General features: G+C 52.2%; 1 protein-coding gene across 12 annotated transcripts in view; it reads left to right on the top strand.

The window, feature by feature from the left end:
- The window catches only part of R3HDM2 (R3H domain containing 2), a 29,431-nt gene that overhangs the window by 2,064 nt on the left and 6,569 nt on the right, over positions 1 to 20,798 (top strand). Inside the window, exons 2-18 of one of the 12 annotated variants that reach the window (XM_074164864.1) lie at positions 390 to 431; positions 1,297 to 1,383; positions 2,924 to 3,050; positions 4,158 to 4,236; positions 5,005 to 5,064; positions 5,750 to 5,890; positions 6,242 to 6,350; positions 7,537 to 7,632; positions 9,090 to 9,121; positions 9,224 to 9,277; positions 11,674 to 11,906; positions 15,540 to 15,724; positions 17,823 to 17,912; positions 18,541 to 18,783; positions 19,754 to 19,880; positions 20,309 to 20,370; positions 20,449 to 20,544. In XM_074164864.1, the coding sequence (XP_074020965.1) occupies positions 390 to 431; positions 1,297 to 1,383; positions 2,924 to 3,050; positions 4,158 to 4,236; positions 5,005 to 5,064; positions 5,750 to 5,890; positions 6,242 to 6,350; positions 7,537 to 7,632; positions 9,090 to 9,121; positions 9,224 to 9,277; positions 11,674 to 11,906; positions 15,540 to 15,724; positions 17,823 to 17,912; positions 18,541 to 18,783; positions 19,754 to 19,880; positions 20,309 to 20,370; positions 20,449 to 20,544 (1,863 nt within the window). Of the gene's footprint in view, positions 1 to 359; positions 432 to 1,296; positions 1,384 to 2,923; positions 3,051 to 4,157; positions 4,237 to 5,004; positions 5,065 to 5,749; positions 5,891 to 6,241; positions 6,351 to 7,536; positions 7,633 to 9,089; positions 9,122 to 9,223; positions 9,278 to 11,673; positions 11,907 to 15,539; positions 15,725 to 17,822; positions 17,913 to 18,540; positions 18,784 to 19,753; positions 19,881 to 20,308; positions 20,371 to 20,448; positions 20,545 to 20,798 lie in introns of all 12 variants that reach the window. The other 11 variants (XM_074164868.1, XM_074164866.1, XM_074164867.1 and 8 more) reach the window with 11 other exon arrangements.

Raw genomic sequence — 20,798 nt, 5'->3', positions numbered from 1 at the left:
GTGTGTCTCTCTCGTGATCCACCGTTAGAACACCCTTCACGTCCCAGGAATGGTAGAAGACTTCTCATTTTCCCACTTACAAGTGTGTTGTGCATCTTCACCTGTGTGCCCTGAGATTCCACAGTTGTGCTGGTTCTCTCAGAAACAGAGGAACCGGGTCTAATCCACATGAAGTTTCCCAAGCTCTTAAAGCGGTTTTTGCCCACCTGGGGCCTGACGGGACAGCTCTCCAGGTCTTCCTGTTTGCACATGCTTCCATTGCTGTCGGGTAGAGATTTTCTTCAGAATCATTGTACGTGCTCAGTGTTGTGCTGCCTTGCACGGCAAACGCCATTTACAGTGTACACATTCAGCTTAAGCTTCTTGCCTTCTCATTCCTTTCTCCACAGAGACGAACTTCAGGTCATGGACATGCCAGAAAAAGAGCCAAGGTATGACCTCTCCTGACATCCCATTATTCTTTTGGCCATGCTGAGCCGAGTCCTGATCCCAACCTTAGGATGATACTCTCAAGTCTTCCCTGTCTCCAGAAGCAACACGCAGCACGTGACGGTTCAGAAAAAAATATTCTAGTGGTTTGGTCTTAAAAGCCAGGACTCTGTGCCGCACTGGAACAGGCTGCGGTTCCAGTTCCTGCTCTGACCATACCTAGGGCAGAATGTGTCTGTGCATCTCGGGCGTTGCTCCAAATTGTTGATCCTGCCTGGAATCTCATGTGACTGGTTGATATTTTTTTTTTCTTATTTGTCACCCAAGTGAGTCAACTTACCAAGAGTCCTGAAAGCGCAGGTTTCATTTTAAGCGTTTTCTCTGAACACTAGTACGTTACCCAAAATAACCAAAGCCATGAGGTCAGACAGGCGAGGTGTAAATGGGATGACGGCCTTTTGATTAAGAACAGTAACAATCTTCACATCCTAAAAAACAATAAAATAATTGGTTTCAGCTATATCCTTTGTTAATGGTTTTAATTCTTGCCAGGTGAGTAGGGGAGAGGTTGGAATTGCTCTGGCTGAAGAGATCAAAGAGTGTGTGAGTTAAGACAGTGAGCTTTCTCACCTAAAATCCGGTTGGTTCAAATCCTGATCAAAGACCGAAGGAAGAAAATAACGGATTTGCTCTAGGACTCCAAGACTTTGCATATGCCTGTTTGCTGCAAGGAGCTGGTTTGGTGGTCCTCCTTTTTAGCAGTTTAATTAACAATGCAGGAGTGGCTTGGTAATGCAGCAGCATGAATTTAAGTTTGTGTGTTTTGGCTGAGGTGTCTTAACAATAGTCTTTCTTTTCCTTCTCCAGTCTAATTCAAAGCTTAAACTGGTCAGAAGTTTGGCTGTATGTGAAGAATCATCTAGTCCCTTTGTAGACGGGCTGCTGGAGTCCCAGGTAAGCCTAGAATGAGACACACTGTGGACTGTGGAAGAAGATCCATGTCTTGCTAGAAGTGATGTCCTGCCCTGGGCTTGTGCCTCTGAGAGCCAAGAATTTCCCACAAGAGGCTGCTTTTGAAGGGAGCTGTCATGCCTGTGAGCGCTTCTCCTGCGCCTGCGGTCACAAGGAATCATCTGCATCCGCTCCCTGGGCACCCACAACTCCTGATGTTGTGCAGGCTTATGCCCCCCAAAATGGAACAGCGCTTTGCCTTCACAAAGCCCCTGGGGGTTTTGGCCACGGGAAGGAAGTTTTTGTGCAAGCCCCTTCCTTGCAACTCAGGCTGCAGTGAGCGAAAGCAGCCAGCTCACGGAGAAGAGACAAGCAGTGCCCTGCAGACACAATCCCTGTTGTGGGCACTGGGGGCAGTGACAGAGAAGCTGAGGCTTGAAGGTGGGCAGCAGTCAGGGAGGTGCCGAGAACCTCTGCCCCGACACGAGCGGATGGGTTGAGATTTCTCTGCCCACACAAGCTTTGGAAGTGCAGGAGGGTACGTACAAGAGGGAATGGCTTCAAGCTGCACCAGGGTAGGTTTAGACTGGGCGTTAGGAAGAAATTCTTCACAGGAAGAGTGATCAGACACTGGAACGGGCTGCCCAGGGAGGGGGTCGAGGCACCATCCCTGGATGAGTTTAAGAGTCGCTTAGATGTGGTGTTGGGGGATATGGTGTAGGGAAGAACTTTGTAGAGTAGGGTAGATGGTTGGACTCGATGATCCCAAGGGTCTTTTCCAACCTGGATGATTCTATGATTCTACAGTGTGGAGAGATCAGAGCTGGCTTGCTGTAGAACAGGTTGTGGCTGGCCACAGCCCATCTTTGTCATGCTGACATAGCGCCGCGCCGTGCAGAGGCACCAGCTCAGGTGCTGGATCAGTGACCTCCATGCTACTTTCCAAGGACAAGGACAAACCTGTGCCAGGGTTGCCCAGGCCACCTCACCCTTGTGGTGAACCGGGTACGTGGCCTTCTAAGCCTTTATGTGGGAGTGTAGCAAAAGGACAAGGGGGAACGGTTTTAAACTGAAAGAGGGGAAATTTAGATTAGTATTAGGAAGAAATCTTTCCTGTGAAGGTGATGAGGCACTGGTCCAGGTTGCCCAGAGAAGCCTCCCCCATCCCTGGAGGGGTTCAAGGCCAGGTTGGAGGGGGCTTGGAGCAACCTGGGCTGGTGGGAGGTGTCCCTGCCCAGGGCAAGGGGTTGGAAATAGATGATCTTTAAGGTCCCTTCCAACCCAAACCATTCTATGATTCTATGATCCTATAAATGCTGTTGCGTCCCCTTAGAGCCCGCTGAAGGCTTCTCATTGGGAGGCGGGTGAGGCGAGAAACCACTTTCTCTGTTCTCAGAATGGATACTCTTATGAAATGTCTCAGATCTGCAGCCTGAATCCTCTGCCTTTCCACGTGCTTTTCTCACTGGCGGCATCTCCAGCCGTGGCATTGATTGTGGGGAGCGTCCAGTGACTCACGCCAGCCTGGTTTGTTTTGTTTCAGGACATCATTCAGTTGCACGTGAGCTGCCCCTCTGACAAGGAAGAGGAAAAGTCCACAAAAGATGGGGCTGAGAAAGAAGAAAAAGACAAGAACAAAGAAAAGGCACCAAGGAAAATGCTGTCTCGAGGTCAGGGGCTCCTTTGAACTGGGCAGGTCCTGTCTTACCCGCTTTGAGGATTCTGCTGGCCAGTGGTGCGGTTGTTGGCAGAAGGGTGGTTGTCTCTGCTGATGACTGTACAGGAATGTATTGTTTTTATAGCATCCTCTCTGGAGCAAAGCACGGGGAGGGAGGAGGAGGGATTGTCTAGATTGGCATGTGCCCCAGCAGCCTTGCAGGTTTCCTGCATAGTTTATAGTGATCCGGTGGCTTTTGTAATGTGCAGATGCAAACCCAAGAAGGCGCCCGCTGTGTAGACTTTTGCTTTCGGTCTAGATTTGATTTTATAAAACCTGCCACAGGTGGCAAGGTGTGAGGTTGCAAGGAGGTGAGCTAAGTTTCTGCTGTATGATCCTGCATGTATGATTTTAGGGCATAGAAATGGCTAAAAGATACACATTTAATCAGGTGAGCAAAATTGCACCTTAGATCCATGCACAGACAGCAACTCTGCACTGGTGCACATTCAGTTTTGCTTACTGTTTTTAAATTAAAAAGGGTGAGGGGAGAGGGGAAGAACAGGGACAGCAGGGCTTTCCAGGTAAATGGCTTGCGGGGCCAAAAGTGCAGGAGTTGCTTGAACAAAAGTGTGGTGTGTTACACCTACAGGGGCCTCCTGCATGGAATATCCCGAGTGTGCTCCGAGTGGTTGGTTTTAGGGGCAAAGTTTCCTTCCGAGAACTGCTCTGATCTCCCTCTCTGGCGTCCTCCTAATGGGGCCTTTTGCTCATCGTGTAGCGTGTGATCCTCCCGCTGCCCCCTGGGGAGAGGGTCTATGGTCCCCGTTGTACAGATTGAGAAACTTGACCTAGAGGTTGCTTTCAGAGCTTGTGCTAGAAGCTGGACTCAAGCCCGGGTGATAATGGATCTCAACCAGTGCAGTTCTGGAACAAGGCGAGCTTGTCTTCCTCTCTCCCCGTCGTGACTCCTCGGTGCAGAGAATGAGGCCGAATTTCCCCTGGCAGCAATGTGGGGACATCATCCTCACGCCTGTACCGAGACACACACCTCTTCCCTTTGGTCTGTTCTTTTGCAGTGTTTTGTTAATTTGTTCTGCTGCTGTTGTTGTTGTTTCAGATTCCAGCCAGGAATATACGGACTCCACTGGAATAGATTTGCATGAATTTTTAGTAAATACACTGAAAAAAAACCCACGGTAGGTCCCTAGTCAGTAAAACAACTTGCTGGTGGAGTGAAGGGAGAGAATACCTGGTGACCAATGCTTCTTTGATTGACTCTTAAACCCGTGGTGTTTCTGTGCGTGTGTGTGTGTATGTTTGTATTCATGTATCTTGGGAGGAGGGGGGACTACAGCGACTACAGAAAGTAGCTGAAAGTGTGTTTTAGTTTTTGGAATTCAGAGAGCATTACTAGAGCTGGGACAGTGTAGAAACAAAAAGCGCAACTGTAATTTTATATCCTGCAGTCAATCAAAACACGTAATTGTGTGCTACAGAGAGAGAGAAAGAGGGAAAATAATTTGTTTGAATGCAAGCAGGAAAGAATCTTGATTGCTTTAAAACCCTTTCTATAAATGATTGTCAAATACCAACCTCTAAAGGAAATGCTGCTGTGTCAGTAATAAATGTAATCAAGCCAAATGCTGGCACAGGAATAGCAAAGCTGGAGTCTCTACCAGTGGAGCTTCCAGCAGAGCAGAGATTCAATATTACCAAAAGCCAAGCACCGTTAGCAAAACAACTACTTTAAACCAAAAAAAAGTCTGGCAATTAATTTGCTATCGATGAAAAAAATGGGGAGTTTTTTTAGTTCCTGCCTGTGGAGGATGTGTGAAGCCTGGTTAGTAGCGTTGCTTGCTCCAGGTATTTGTGGCTTTGCTCTGTGGCAGGGCGGTGGGCGCCAGGCAGAGAAAGCTGGTTTACTGTCTCTAAAAGTGACCTTTTCCTTTTTCTTTTCTTAACAGGGATAGAATGATGCTACTAAAGTTAGAACAGGAGATTCTGGAATTTATCAGTGATAACAAGTAAGTGATCATCAAGTTTGTGTAAAGCAAAAGAGATTTGTAACTTACAGTTTAAGAGCTTGGGCACCCAGGGGAGAAGGGGGTGTCTTTTGGGCATGCTGGTTGGGAGGCCTCTTCTCTTGTACGTCCTCCGTCTCCTTTTGTCCGTGTACAAGGTTTCTGAGTATCATATCGATTGGATATCAGTTGTTTTAACACCATATCTGCTGTGAAGGAGATGAGTGCCGTTGTGCTTCTCTTCCTAGCATAAATTGGGGGTGGAGAAACCAGGGGCAGGATTCACATCCTAGAACTTGAGATAGAATAGGTGTCTGCAGCAGAGCTTGAAAACTTCTTTATCTAACAGGATCAGAGAAGTCGCAGTACAAGTACTAATTCTGGCTCCTGTTCCTGCTTAGAAACAAAGACGTGCATTTCTGCACAAGCTGGTCTTGTTTTAGGAAAGGCATATTCAACTGGAGCCTTTGAATCAGTCCAACTCGGTCTGGGAAAGCAGTGTAAGCCCATGCTCACGCTTAGTGTGAGAAGCTGCACTTGAGTCATGACTGACTGCTTGGAAAAGGTGGCATGGTCTGATCTGGGATCTGCTTAAGACATCTCTGGCCTCTATCTTTCTTTTGGTGTCAGATTATCGTTGTCTATTTCAAAGCCTTCTACATTCTAATGCTTTCTCCTCTCTTCTCAGCAACCAGTTTAAGAAGTTCCCGCAGATGACCTCGTACCATAGGATGCTGTTGCACCGAGTAGCTGCCTACTTTGGCATGGATCATAACGTTGACCAAACCGGAAAGGCAGTCATTATCAACAAGACCAGTAACACACGAATGTAAGGGGGAGGGAGAATAACTGGGCATCCCCTTCCCTTCCCTGCGTGGTGCTACGTGACCCCCAGACATGGTCCAGAGCAGGCTGGATTCCACATCACAATTTTTTGCCTCCGTAAGAAGGGCAGGTCCCTTCTCTAAGAGAGAATAATCCTTCACTTCCAGTCCTAAGTGTATGTATTTGCAAGCCCTTCCTAGTTCTCTCTAGTTCTCAGCGCTTGTGGCCGTCAGACAGAGGAGAGATTTAACCAAACAGCTTTGCACACCCTCTCACTCCCTGCAAAGCAGTGGTTTTATGAAGATGGTTCTATGCCCGTTTTTGCCCTTCTAACAACGGCTGGTTCTTCCTGCAGCCCTGAGCAGAGGTTCTCTGAGCACATCAAAGATGAGAAGAATGCAGAGTTCCCGCAGAGGTTTATCCTAAAACGAGATGATACCAGCATGGACCGAGATGATAATCAGGTAAGGGGTGGCAATGTGTTATCTGCATACTTTGTGGAAGTCAAACCCGCCTTCTCTAAGATGAGAACAACTCTAAATTTCTCTCGGGTTTCCTGCAGTAGCCTTCTTTAATAGAAGCTTCCACCCCATGCAAGTAGCAGCATCTAGATATATCATGAAAACTTTCCAAAGTAGTGTGGAATGCGTGAAGAATTTGTGTGGGTGCTATGGAGGGTACTTTTCTGTACCCTGAATATCAACTGGTGGCTGGGCCAGGCTTTAAGGTGAAGCCTTTTGCTAAAGTTTCCTTGGAAATGCCCTGGAGCTGAGTGTCGCCAAGCGTCTCTCCCACCCCTCCCTGGGGCTTGCAGCGAGTCCAGCTGTGGCGTTGTCAGGACCTCGCAGTGCTGCTGGAAGGAAACCGTCGGCAAAATGAAACACTTTGAGCTCAGCAGCGTTGCCAGGTGTCGGAGCCAAAAACCCTCCTGAGTCTCTGGCTGCCTTTGGGCTGTCACAGGTGACACCGCACCTGTAACGCAGAGCTGGCTTGTTCATCTGTGGCTGTTTTCCCAGCCTGCGTCAGACAGAATCTTGAATGTCAAAAATGGGGCAAGAGACAGGAGACCTCTTCACCAGGGATCTCGTGCTCTTTGCTCCTGTAGCTCCCATCTTTACGTCGCCCCAGCACACCACTGTCCCTTGCTTTGGGTCGTGTTTCTGAACGGAAGTCGTCAGGATGGGGAGCTGGTCCCCGCAATCAGTATCAGTTTCTGGTTTCCCCGTGCTAGCACTCGGCAGGCATTGCAGCTGCCCAGAAGCACAGAATCCATGACAGAGCAGGAGTTTGCTCTGCTGGCATATGCTCCAACGAGTGGCCTTTAGCTTGTGACCCCTGGGAACAGACTGTTTCAGAAGCGCACAGCGATATTCCTGATCTGTCCCTTCCAAATCAGTCAGAGTTCAGGCAGAGGGGTTGGGCTTGATCCAGGAGGTTGAGTGCGCTAAGACCTCCAGGATGTTCATCCCTAGACGTAGGTGTCCAGGAGGTGGGTTCAAAGGCAGAGGCTGTGTCGTTGCATCCAGGCATCATGCACACACTCCGTAATCCACATCCACTTACACTGCTACGTAAAAACCGCAGCGGCTGACTGCGCCCTCTGCTCCCACTGGCAACTGCTGACCCGCTGAGATGTGTTTGTCCCTTCAGATCAGACTCCCCTTGCAGGATGGGAGAAGGAGCAAATCTATAGAAGAGCGAGAGGAAGAGTATCAGCGGGTCAGGGAGCGGATATTTGCACGAGAGGTAAGCTTGGATGACTCACTTGCCAGGTACCCTCCTGGAACTTTGTGGCAGAAGGTGTCCTTGAGTATACTAAGAGGTCAGATCTCCTCATTGCCTTTTCTACAAATTTCCCAATGCTCTTGGTATCTACCGTTGAATTCCAGCTCCTAACAAAGATGTCTAAGACATTGAGATAGAGGAGACACGTCTCCGCTCCCCAGTCTGCTCCCTCCCTAAATTGCCTGTTTCAAGGGGCAGTAGATGCGGGGGGACTGACAGAGGAGGCGGTTTTGCTCCTTGCTGCCCAGCAGGATTATAAGCTTACGCAATGGCATTTCTGGGATGACAAACAAATCAATAGATGAATGAGAAAGAAGCAGCAGCTGCCTCCCCCAAGCTTCTCTCCAGTGCTGCAGCTTTGACCTCCTGACCAAGCCATGCCAGCCGTGGAGTATCAGGCAGGGCTCTGTGCCTTCACAGGATGAATCTGGGCAGTGTGTTTATTGTCTTTCTTACGAAGTGTCCAGTTTGTTGCTTCCTTGAAATCTCTGCTCCCTACATTGAGCTCCTCTAAGGCGGAGCTGTGTTCCTTGCTCACGTCTGGCTCAGAGAGGTGGCTGTGCTCTGCTGCGTTGGGTACCGTCTGCCGGCTGGAGGCAGCTCTCCGTGCTGTGCCAAATGGCAAATGATGGAGTCGGGGATGATTCCAAGTGCCCATCTGCCGTGGATCACGTTCAAAGTCCAGGTCCTTGCCTGCTGCTTTTGAGCATCTTGGGGATGACGCCTTTCATCTGTCCTCATGGGAATTGCCGTGTGCCTGCCCAAGGAGGATGTCATGGCAGCCACTGTCCCTAGTGAAGTCACCAGGCTTCAGCTGATGCTCTCCAGCCGGTTGTGATCATGGACTTGTCTTACACGGACAGGCCCAACGCCATCCAGATGCAATAGTAGCTCTGCCGATGGGCATGTCCTTACCTTTGCTCTGTGTTCATGGGCCGAGTCAGTGCTTTGTCCCCAACTTCCAGAGGCAGCGGTGACAGTCACAGGGTAGGCTGGACTGGCTTTGAGCTCTCTGCCTTTTTTTCATGGCTCTGATAATTGTGCCTGCATTGAGCAAATAAGGACCCTTGTATGTCTGGCCTTGGTTGTTCCATTGTCGAAGCTGCCATCAAAGCTGCCTTAGAGCAATGAAGTAGGGAGTCGAGGACTCAAGATTTGCAAACTCTTGAGAGATCTCAGGGTCACAGGTATCAGGAAAGGTTCCTAATGGGCCTGGGTGGAGACCCAAATGGGACTGGTGTGCAGAAAGCTCAGCGGACTCCTGAGTCACCATGTAACTGGTGCACAAACAAACCATGTCTGAGTCCCATACTGTTAGTGCTTTGCTCCTTTTTGCTTTGAAATTGCCTGGGTTTGATGCTTTCAAAGTTACTAAGTCTCCCTTTTCTTCCATCTCCATGTCTTTTCTGTGCTTCCAGACTGGCCAGAATGGATATCTCGCTGACAGCAGGTTAGTACTGTTTAGCAGACACTATTTGTACCTCTGGCTTTCTCTTTGGAGAGAGAATCTCTCATCTCTATAATGACGCTTTTTTCTGATGTTAACCGACAGAATCTCCAAAGAAGGCTTTTCTTCTAGTTCTCACAAACGGAGGCAGATTTTTAGGTATCTCTGTGTGACTTATTTTGTACATTGTCCTGCTGAGTAAGTTTGCCCCATGCATGGCTGCTTGTGAAGTTATCGAAGTTGTATTTTTTGCAACATCAGTTCCTGAGTCCTTTTTTTGCTGATTCATCACTTAAAACGGAGGGGTGGAAGGTGGGAATGGCAGGGAGGAATGGGGAAGCAAGAGGATTCCAGCAGTATTCAAACCGTTCTGCCTCGTTTCCCAAAAGGGTAGGAAAGCCCCTGCCCTCACGGTGACAGGATTGGCGTCCAGTTAAGGTGGGCTTGTCCCTAATCCCTGATTATAAAGGCTGGATTCCTTAATGCTGGCAATGAAGCGTCTCAGGCTTCCATTTCAACCAGAGCGGGCTGCAGAGGGCACTGGGAACGTGTTAGAGCAGCATTTTCTTGTTAAGTAGTTTTCATGTGGATGAAAGGGCTGGAAGGATGGAGTTAAGCCTGATGCAGACCTAGCGCAGACCCCGCTGCAGGAGGCTGCTGAAGCTATGAGGATAAAGAACAGGGTGAAAATGGACAGGCTCCTGTGCCCGCTCTGCTCTCGTTTAATAGCCAAAGCTCCAGAGACGAAGCAACTCTGTGTATGAACAAGGCAGGAGGATCTAAGCGAGTGTAGGAACGGCTTCGCCCCCCTCCTCAGTCTGTTGCGTGGCTCAGGCTGTCCTCGGAGAGTCACCGTCGTGGAAAATCAAGCGTCCTCAGCACAGTTCCAGGGACCGTGTCCTGGAGCTTGTGTGTGGCAGTGGCGTTGAAGGCAGGGGCTAGAGTTTTCAGATCAGCCACGGGGCTGTATGAAACTCACTCAGCAAGTGGCAAAAAATAAAAAAGTTGCTGCTGTGGTTGCAGCTTCAGGCGCTGAGCTGCAGCCAGGGCTGCGCTAGGAGCTTTTCTGACTCTTGTGCCCAGTCCCTAAAGAGAGGGACTTCGTGGTTCCCGGAGTGGGGAGAGGGAGAACGTGTGGGCCTCAGGACCATTTTGAGCTCTGGACAGAGATAGACAAGCTCTTGAGGAGATCAGGGTTCCCTCAGCAGCGGTGCTGGAGATGATGGCTGTGTAACCCCCCCAGATTTACTGCCCTCAAAGCCCAGCGTTGGGAGAGACACAGCTCCTGTTTGGGGTGCTTGGGAGCCCTCCGTTCGCGCACGGCTCCGACTGCAGGGAGCTCTCTGCTGGCGAACACGCTTGGAAACAGGCTGTAGTGAGGGGAATGGAAAGAAAGGCATGGCTGAAGCTGTGGGGCAGTGCTGTCCGAGAGCAGGGTGCGTGGTGTGCCTGGAGTCTGGAGAGCATTTGTAGAAAAAGCAGAACCGTTAGACTGCTGGGTTAGCAGTAATCAGCTTGAGAGGGGTCTGGGTTCTCAGGGAACCAGAGTTTGAAGCTGAGTAAGAAGAGAGGCCGTGACATGCCCCTTCCCCACACACACAAACGCTCTGGACATCGCCAGGAGCTGCCTTCAGAGTTTAGGTTGGAAAGAGCCCAGGAGCTTGACAGTGATGCTCATTAGGTCAATTGTCATTCGGGGTTTGAGGCTGCACGGTCCAATTCTTTCACCTCTTGAGGGATATAACCATTGTACTGATTTTCCAAGAGAAGTATTTTCTTTGACTCTCACATGCTCCCAGCAGCCCAGGGCATCACCTCAGAAGTTCCTTCCAAGCCTATTTTTTTTCCTTCAAGACTGTATGGAGCTGCTGCCAGGTTCAGCATGAGCATCTCTTCCAGTGGTGCCTTCCTCACCATTCCACTCCGGTGAAGGCCCAGGAACCTGTTATTGTGCTTATTATGATCCTTAGCCGGGCTGATAAACCGGGCTCACCGCTTGGGATGTTTTGCTGGTACTCCCTAAAGTCCCGCTGTGGCCAGACCTGGCCTGGGGCTAAGGGAGGGCGATCGGCGGGAGCCCAGCTCTGAGCACAGCATCGTCCCAGTGCCTCCCTGTTCCGGCTGGGCAGAAAACCTCGCCAGGGCTAGCGCGGAGAGTGGTCTCGCAAGATCTCAATCAGCCTTGTCTCAAGGCCTCTGTTAAAAGCTCCCCGTTCTGAGACAAGGAGGGCTTTAGCAAGGGATCGTGCTCTGACCCTGCTGGCATCTGTTCCAGGCTGGGATCTGGCTGGGGAAAAGGGCCAGGAGCCAGGTCTCGGCACACGCCAAGGAAGACCAGCAGTGTCTGGGTCTCCGCAGCGCGTGCCCAAGAAATCTGTGACCCAGGGTGTGTGTTTAGTGTCACATCCCTGTACCAGGTGCCACCGTGCTGTGTCACAGAGGCAGATGCTGCCTGGGCTCACCAGCCCGGTGTGGCAGTACTGATGCAGCCCCTGCAGGTCCTGCTGCTGCCCCTCTCCATGGGAGGTGCCCTCTAACTCCTCCGGTCTCTGCAGGGGCAACCGGGACAGTTTGAACCGGGCCTCGGGCAGCCGTCAGAGCAGCACAGAGAGCGAGATAAAGTCGCTGGAGCCTCGGCCATGGAGCAGCACAGACTCAGATGGCTCCATCCGCAACCTGCGACCACCAGTTACCAAAGCCAGCAGCTTCAGTGGCATCTCCATCCTGACACGGGGGGACAGCATCGGGAGTAGCAAAGGCAGCACTGCCAGCAGAACGTCCCGGACAGGTACGGTACTGTTTTCCCTGCACGCCTTCTGCCAAAGGAAGGAAATTATTAAAAACTTTTACACTAAAAGGGTTATTAAGCATTGGGATGGGCTGCCCAGGGAAGTGGTGGAGTCACTATCCCTGGAGGTATTTAAAATTCAGGCAGACATAGTGCTTAGAGATACGATTTGGTGGTGGGTTTTGTCAGTGTTGGGTTGATGGTTGGACTCAATGATCTGAAAGGTCCCTTCCAACCTCAGCAATTGTGTGATTCTGTGAAAGGGCACCTGGCAGACATAATCTTCAGGCTGGGGGACTGTGGCTCATGATGCTCTGCTCAGTGGCTCTGGTTAAAATTGGGCACGGTTGGCATCATCTGGGTGTGTTCAGTACCTGGGCAGGGGTCTACCAGTTGGTTCATCATCTGCTTTTTCAACACTCGCCGTCGGATCTTCCTTCCCTTTAGCAGAGTTATCTAAGACAAAGCACAGTGTTTAGTCCCATACCCTGGAACTGGAGCTACCAATTTTCATTTGTTTTCTCTCTCTTGCTGTGGTACACGTTATGTTGCCGTTCCTTTCTGCCCCTCAGAATCCCTTAGAGCCCTAAGGAGACTTAGTCAGGGGGAACCATCTGGCACTTTTCCTTGCTTTCCAACAAAGGAGGTCCAGGGAAGGGTGTCACCAATTAGTCTTATCTCATCAGACACACAGTCTATCTCATCAGACAAAGACTGTGTTAGTTGGTATCTGCCTACGATGTTCTCTCAAAATGATTCACTGTATTCCTGAGAGCAAACATAACAGCAGGGAGCTGGGCCTGCAGCTTTTCAGGAGCTGTTGAATGGAGCTCTGGAGTCCTTAGCACAGGAAGGCCATGGACCTGTTGGAACGGGTCCAGAGGAGGCCACGGGCTGGAGCCCCTCTGCTGTGAGGACAGGCTGAGAGAGTTGGGGGGGTTCAGCCTGGAGAAGAGAAGGCTCCGGGGAGAGCTTAGAGCCCCTTCCAGTCCCTAAAGAAGCTCCAGGAAAGCTTGGGGGGGACTCTGGATCAGGGAGGGGAGCGATGGGATGAGGGGGGATGGTTTGAGACTGAAAGAGGGGAGATTGAGCTGAGATCTGGGGAAGAACTTCTTTGGTGTGAGGGTGGTGAGAGCCTGGCCCAGGTTGCCCAGAGAAGCTGTGGCTGCCCCATCCCTGGAGGGGTTCAAGGCCAGGTTGGAGGGGGCTTGGAGCAACCTGGGCTGGTGGGAGGTGTCCCTGCCCAGGGCAGGGGGTTGGAACTAGATGATCTTTAAGGTTCCTTCCAACCTAAACCATTCATGATTCTATGATTCTGTGATTCCATGAATACAGCTCAAGTTTTCAGGAGCACCAAAGGGATCACGAGGATCACAAGTCTCTTTGCCTGCTTCAGATCAGTTCTTCCTTTTCCGTCTAGGTAACCCAAGGGCCAGCCCGTGCACAGAGAACGTTGTGGGGCATCACTGGTAATCTCTTACTGACCACAGGCTCCCGAGGGGACGTGTGCTGCACTCGGCAGGGCACCAGCCTGTCTGTCGGTGGGGAGCAGAGTCCTTTATTTTCACCTGACTGCTTGTGAAAGGCACTTGTGGAAGAGGCAGCAGAGGTCTTTGCTCTCGTTTTAATGATCCGTTGATAACTGAAGAACCACACGGTCGCTGGTTACAATTGCTGCGCGATATCAATGAGCAAAATCCAGCGTTGTTTCACTGGCTGGCTTCCTCCATCCGCGTAGGCGGCAGGTCCCCAAATGCTTGAGAGCTGTCGTTTTACTGGGGAGAGAAGGCAGGCTGGTGCTTGTGGGTGATTGGACTTCTCCACAAGAATCCTTTCAAATAAAATGGATGGATCTAAAAGGCCACCAGGCTGCTGTTCTAGTGCCCAGGCTGGCTTTGAAAACCACACACTCATCTTGCGGTTTGAAGGTGCCTGCATCATCTCTTGGGACCCTGTTTTCGTTGTGCTCAGGGCTGCATTTATTCTGATTATTGCAGCCACCTCCAGGACTGATTCATCAGCTGATGGGAGCAGTTATTTGAAGATCTGTCCCAGCCATGTGCAAAGCAAGAGAGGATCTGCTTTTTTTGCTCTTTCTGTATTTTTCCTCCAGGTCTCCCCTGGGAACAGAAGCCAATTGCTCTTAAGGCTTTATATAATGGCAAGTGATTAGAAATGTCTTGGGGGAGGAAAAAAAAAAAAAGCAAAGGAATTTTTCACTTGGGGAAACACCACCCTCTATATCCTCACATTTATTCTGTGGGGGAGGAACTGCTTAGGACTCTGGGTCTGGGGCTCTTTTCCCATCTCAGCATTCAGCCCCTGGGCAACTGTCAGCAAAATATTTCCTTCTTTGCAGCATGTGGCTGATGATAGAGACCTCCTTAGCAGAATGCCTGAAGATTAGCTGTTGAAATGCAGTAGATCAGAGGCGGAATTAGTTAAATAGCAGCTACTGGGCATCAAGCAGTAGTTTCACAGCCCTTTTATTTCTGGAAGTGAAACTGAAATACCGAGGAGAGCACTTCCCAGCTGGGTGCCCTGCAGCAGGTATCGCACTCCTTCCTAACAATTTTTCCTACCATGGGATGGAATCGCTTTCAGCCTGCCCCCCTGGCTTTTTACTCACAAGATGCGCGTGTGCTGGGTCTGTGTGGTCATAAAATAGGATTTCCTCACTCCCCTCTCTCTTCTGGGCAAGCGATGACATATTATTCAGATCATGATGAGGAATTAGTGTCTGAGCAGGGGCCGTGCCGAGCTGCAGAACTGAGCTTTGACTGGGAACAGCCCTCCAGCTTCTCCCCACAGACTGCTTTATGGTACTGACTGTATCTGGCAGCTCCATCTTTTTGTAATCTCCGTCTCATGCTGGGGTGGAGACCCCTTCACCAGGCAGGTGCTGTTGTTCGCAGCTGTGTTCCTCTTCCCAGCAGAAGGCTCATGGCATTTATAGAAGGCCCTGACTTTCGCCTGGTCCTTTCCACATGAGGCAGAGAGGGCGCATCCCTCCAAAGAATCAGTTGCAGCACAGATGCGTTTTTACCACCCTGTTCCAGCACCTGCCCCGAGCACGCCCCGTCCCGTGAGCAGCGGCCAGCTGGATTTGTCCTATGAGCCTGGCATTGGCCTTTTAATTTCCTGCAGTTCCGAGTAAGGAGTTGAAAGTTTACACAAACAGCAACGACCTGGGAGCTGTGGGTGGGGACCGCTGGGTAGGTTGTCCACGAAGAATGAGGATGCTGGGTTGGGATCAGGGAAGAGAGCGCACTCTTGGGAATAACGGCTGTGCAATACGTGGCCGTAGTCTGGAACAAGGATTGCAATCGTGGTCTTCCCTGCGTGGGGCAGGGGAAGGTTCTCTGACCCGCTGTGGGGGGTCGGTGTGTGCACGTGGACGTGGAGAGGAGAGTCCTCGGGATGTTAACACCTTGGTTTGCTGTGAAGCAGAGGCAAAGCAGGGACTTGGCTGCTCACCCTGTCCCCCATGGAAGCTCCCATGTGGACAGCAGATAATGCCAACTGGCCGCAGTACGGGAGGTAGCGACAGGATCTACCCTCGGCCCGCCCCATCAACGAATCAATGTTTTTCTCTCCCACATACCAATCCTGCCGTGCCTTTCTCTGTTCAAGGTTTGGTACTAGGTGCCCCTGAAGCATGCAGCCAACCCCCTTCTTCACAGCCCAGCCGTGGCCTCCTGCCCTGCGCAGCCCAGCAGCCTCAACCACAGCCACCCCAACAGCCACCACCGCAGCCCCAAGGACTTCCACCCACAGCCCAGCAGCAGCCAGCCATGAGCAACCACATGATGTCCCAGGTGAGTCACTGGGAAGGGCTCGGGAAGCCCCTTGGGCACGCAGGTGGGAGGCAGAAGCAGAGCCATCACACACCCAGGGTGGTCTGGACTCACGCTTGCCCGGTGGGTTTTGGGTGCCCTCACACTTGCTGCCTGTTTGGGAGTGACAGTCCCTCTGCGCTGTTGGCAGAGAGCGGGAGGAGGTTGGGAGCCTTGCGGTACCTGAATATGATGCTGTGTGACATCTCAACTCGCCGGCCCCTTCTGTATCTGCTCAGGCCAGCAGCCCTCCTGGCAAGGGATCTGTAGCCCTTTACTGCCTGGCGGGGTGATGTTCTGGAGCCATCTGCCCTCCTGGTGAGGGATAGGCAAAAGTTAGTTGGGTTTGAGCTCCCAGTGCTGAAATCCCATGACTGGTCACCTGATGTCCTGGGGAGTCCTGGAACTGCCCAGGTGTATTCTCCAGACCTTCCGAAGTTAAACCCAAGTGATGGTCCACAGCCTACGGGGCTGTTTCTGAGGACGGAGCCCTCTGGCAAGCATTTGTTTGTCATTCCTACATACTTTAATCTGCTCCTGAGGCTGTAAAGCCACAGCACAAGAGCTGCCCCTGTGTCACTGCGGTTCTGGGGAAGGGGTGGGAGCCAGCCCTGGAGGGCACATTTGGGGAGCAGAGCCTGGTCAGCGGGTGCAGAGCTGGGGACCGTGTCCTCAGAACCTTCCCGTCCTGCCCTGTTCCGAGCAGCGTGTCAGTGCTGGTCCTCGGCCGCCCTCTGAGTTTTATAGGGATCCTTTCTAGTGCGTCATCTCATGCTTATGATGTCTCCTACAGCAAAGAGCTGCAAGTTACACTAGAGTTACACTGGAGGTTCTCAAGATCCAACTGAACAGGGAGGGTGCTAGATAATCTTATCAAGGCTCCCTTTTCCATGAAAGGTTGGACCAGATGGTCTTCCGAGGTCCCTTTCAACCTGGGCTGTTATATGATTCTAAGTGTTTTCAATGGGATGGGATGGGATGGGATGGGATGGGATGGGATGTTATGGGAGGAGGAAAAAAGCTTCCTCCAACAGCTTTCACTGCAGATACCATGAGCAGCTCTGTGCTGTCTCTATTAGGACGGGAGCTCGCAGTTCCCAGCCCCTGGACTGGCTCCAGGGTTGTGGATCTCTTTGCCAGAGGATACTGAGACTCAAGGGAAGCGTCTCAGTTCTACAGATGAGGTGTGTTCCCCGAGTCCAGTGCTAAGGCTCGCAGGAGTGTCTGGCTGGAGCTGTAGCAGGGCACGGGACAGAGCAGGGTGCCCTGGGTGGGAGGTTTGAACACACAGGAGGCTCCTGGAGCTTGTGCAGGATCACTGTGTCTTGTGGGATCTTACTTTGTAGCTTCTACTGTTTGGCTGTTCTGACGGTTTAGATCCTTGCAAATTTTTTTTCATGGGTTTGACTTTTGGTGAAAGGTCTGAAAATGCACTGTCCCCCGTGTGCACACACCTTCTGTTTCACTAGAGGTCAAATCAAGTGATCAAAAAAACAATCCAGTGCTGACCATTACAGGTTCGGTGCCCAGAGCACGGTATACGGTGCTTGAATTAGGGGTTGTCATAAACAGGCATCAGCAGGTTCTCCCAGTTACAAAGTGAGAGGGGTCACTACAAAAAGTGAAGAAAAGACGTTATCAGCAGGAGAGGCCAAGAAGCTCTGCAGAGAGAGCTGGGAGTCAGTGCCACACAGGAGTGGGCGGTGGAGTGGGACAGACACAAAGGTTGTGCTGGGGGAAGTGGCTCTCCTGCTGCCGTTGGCCATAGCTGGCCTTTGTGAACTGGTGTCATGGTTCATCCCAGGCAAGAGCTGCTTTGTGGACATGGTCAGCCTTCCCAGCTCCCACAAAGCAACCGGCCGGGCTGTGTGTCTTCACAGAGCGGTGGATGCTCCCCCATTCTGGTCTCCGTGCTTTCCAACCCTCTGCGATGCCCTCCTCTGTGTGTTTGCAGTTGGCTCGGTTGACTAACCTTGTTGTTCCTTCTTTCTCTCCTTCCTCCTATCCTTTCTTCCTCCCCCCACTCCCTCTATTCCCACCCAAATCTCTCTCCTCCCACTCCCTTCTCTGCTGATCTCAGCCGGTCCCAGCGCTGCAGCCTGTTCAATATTCTCCAAGCTCCTGCCCCCAAGTCCTCTTGCCAGTCTCTCCACCCCAGCAGTACAACTTGGTATAAACCCCATTTCCTCTTCTGCACTCTCTGTTGTACTCGTGCGCTGTGTTTGTGTTGTGTGAGCTTTTGCTGATCAGGTGTGTCACAGACACTGCAGCCAGTGGGTCTGGGATTCGTGGAGGCTCTGGGCTGCGGTGGGATGCCTGAGGCTGTGGGACCCACCAGGGCCAGACACCGCTGGCGTGGCTCATCTTGGAAAGAGCCTGGAGCAGAGCAAGCGCTAAGCCCAGAGCTCCACCAGGAAGCCAACGTTTGTGCCCAGCGCTGGAGTCCGGGGCCGTGGCTGCTCCGTGGTCTCAGGCAGCCCCTATGTTGTCTCTGCCGGGTCTTTCGGGAGCAGCATGCCCCATGGCCTCTGGGCTGGGGTCACCCCTGCCCGTGTGGGGCCCCGCATGTCACCAGCGTCCGCTAAGCATTTGGGCCCCCCCAGCAGCTCGCATGCCCCCAGCCCTTGTCCTGCAGAATGCTCTTGGTCTGTGGCTCATTTCTGGGAACGTTTCTTGGGCGAGCTCCTCCACACAGAGTAGGGAGAAGGGGTCTGCGATCTACTCAGCAGAGCGATGTCCTACGTGTTGTTGTCCTATATGCTGTCCTCCTCCATCCTTCCCACTTCTCCACAATGCAGGCCGATGAACTCAGCAACCCCTTTGGGCAGATCAGCCTCAGCCGACAGGGCTCTACAGAAGCACCGGATCCTTCCTCGGCCATGTTCCAGTCATCCCTCATCTCCCAGCATCCTCAGCAAACGGGATTCATCATGGCAACCCCTGGGCAGCCCATTTCCACCTCCAGCTACTCCGCCTCAGGGCACACGGCCCCCACGCAGCAGGTGCTGCAGCCCCAGGGCTACATTCAGCCTCCCCAGCAAGTAAGGACACGCGTGAGCCCGGAGGGGACCAAGTCTCTCAGCCCAGAGCTGTCAGGCAAAGGGGCTGCTGGGGAGCAGTCCGAGAACAATTCCTTGAGAGCGGGTCCCCTCTTTTTCTGCTGCTCCTTTGTGATGGATCAATACACAGGGGTCCAAGCTCTGGGTCGGCACGGACCCTTGGGAGGCACAGGATGAGCTCCTCGCTGGGGCCTTCACCTTCCAGTCCCTAAGGGGGGCCTACAGGAGAAATGGGGAGGGACTCTTGATCAGGGAGCAGAGCAGTAGGATGAGGCAGGACAGTTTTAAACTGAAAGAGGGGAGGTTGAGCTGAGATCTGGGGAAGAACTTCTTTGCTGTGAGGGTGGTGAGAGCCTGGCCCAGGTTGCCCAGAGAAGCTGTGGCTGCCCCATCCCTGGAGGGGTTCAAGGCCAGGTTGGACGGGGCTTGGAGCAACCTGGTCTGGTGGGAGGTGTCCCTGCCCAGGGCAGGGGAGTTGGAACTAGATGATCTTTAAGGTCCCTTCCAACCCAAACCATTCTATGATTCTGCCCCTTACCCCTCTGAGCTCATGAGGCACCTACCTGGGGACCCTTCTGCCCATTCCCAACTTATATTGTTGGGGGAAGGGACAGTGACCAGATTCAGGGCTGACACCTCTTAAGCTCTCTTTGGGGTCCTGCAGGGCATTATGACCTCTAGGATTGTCCCCCTGTGCTGTGATGAGAATTGTGCCTACTGTGCTCTTGCACTACTGTGCTGGGAAATGCTTGGATGTGGAGGCTGGGAGGAGCGGGAAGGGGCTGCGGTTCCCTGAGGAGTATCATCTGGCCAGAGCCAAAGCCAAAGCCCTGGTTGGTTTCCTTCGGCAGAAGCCAGGCCAGGTGAGAGAGAAAACTGGTCCCGGGGGACCAGCTTTCTTGGTCCCACTCCCTCTTGTGTTCTCATCACCGTGTTTTCTTGATTCTGATAGATTCAGGTTTCTTACTACCCTCCCGGGCAGTACCCGAACTCCAGCCAGCAATACCGATCTCTCAGTCACCCAGTGGCCTACAGCTCCCAGCGCACTCAGCAGCTCCCCCAGCAGTCCCAGCAGCCTGGTAAGGGGGTGCAGGAGTGGGGAGGGGGGCATGTTTCCCTTTCCTGCCGCTCTTGTTGGCTCTTAAGGATCTCCCACGCGCTGTCTGGGGCCAGGCTGCTCTTCCCTGTCTCCCGCTCTTTGCTGGACTTGCTGACCGTAGGGTGCCTCTTGATTGTGCAAGGGAAAGTTGGAATGTGGCCGGGCTGCAAAGGCTGCTTTAGTCCTTTCCTCCTCTCTCGGCATGTGGCATGCACTGAGGTGCTGCAAGGTGGATGTAAAGCCAGGAGCTTCCTTCGGGTCTTTTTAGATCTGCCGCAAGGGAAGCCCTTTTCTCACTCTTTACCGAGAGATGGGGGCAAAGCAGGATTTGAGCCCTCGTATGTCAAGTCTCGGGCTGTTTCCTATGGCGACCTGGGAAGCCGCTCCATTTAAACCCTGTTCTGACAGGTTTACAGTCAATGATGTCCAACCAGCAGCAAACATACCAAGGTGTGATGGGAGTGCAGCAAGCACAGCCCCCCGGTCTCCTCAACAGCCAGAGGAACAGCATGGGGGGCCAGATGCAGAGTGTGATGGGGGTGCAGCAGGCGCAGCCCCCTGGCCTTCTCAGCAGCCAGAGGAGCAGTATGGGGAGCCAGATGCAAGGCCTGATGGTCCAGTACAGTCCACTGCCTTCGTACCAGGTAGGCATCAGTTGATCTGCAATCGGGGGCTGCTGGGGGAGGGAGCCCCGGCTGTGCAGGCCTTGCAGGAAGTGCCCTGTTCCTGTGCCAGAGTGATGGAGCCAAAGATGGAGACTTACTCGCCTTGAGAAGATGGTGCGTGCTTGCCAGCTTGGGGGAGAGCATGTCCTGAATCTGTGTAGGACATGTCTTGAGGAGGACGACTGAGTGCAGCCGGTCTCTTCACCATTGTGTTCACCGAAGAGCTTGGAGGG

Source organism: Numenius arquata, chromosome 29 (assembly GCF_964106895.1).
Source record: "Numenius arquata chromosome 29, bNumArq3.hap1.1, whole genome shotgun sequence".
Taxonomy (NCBI): domain Eukaryota; kingdom Metazoa; phylum Chordata; class Aves; order Charadriiformes; family Scolopacidae; genus Numenius; species Numenius arquata.
Note: the sequence above shows the minus strand (reverse complement) of the source record. Positions and strands in the feature narration are given on the sequence as shown.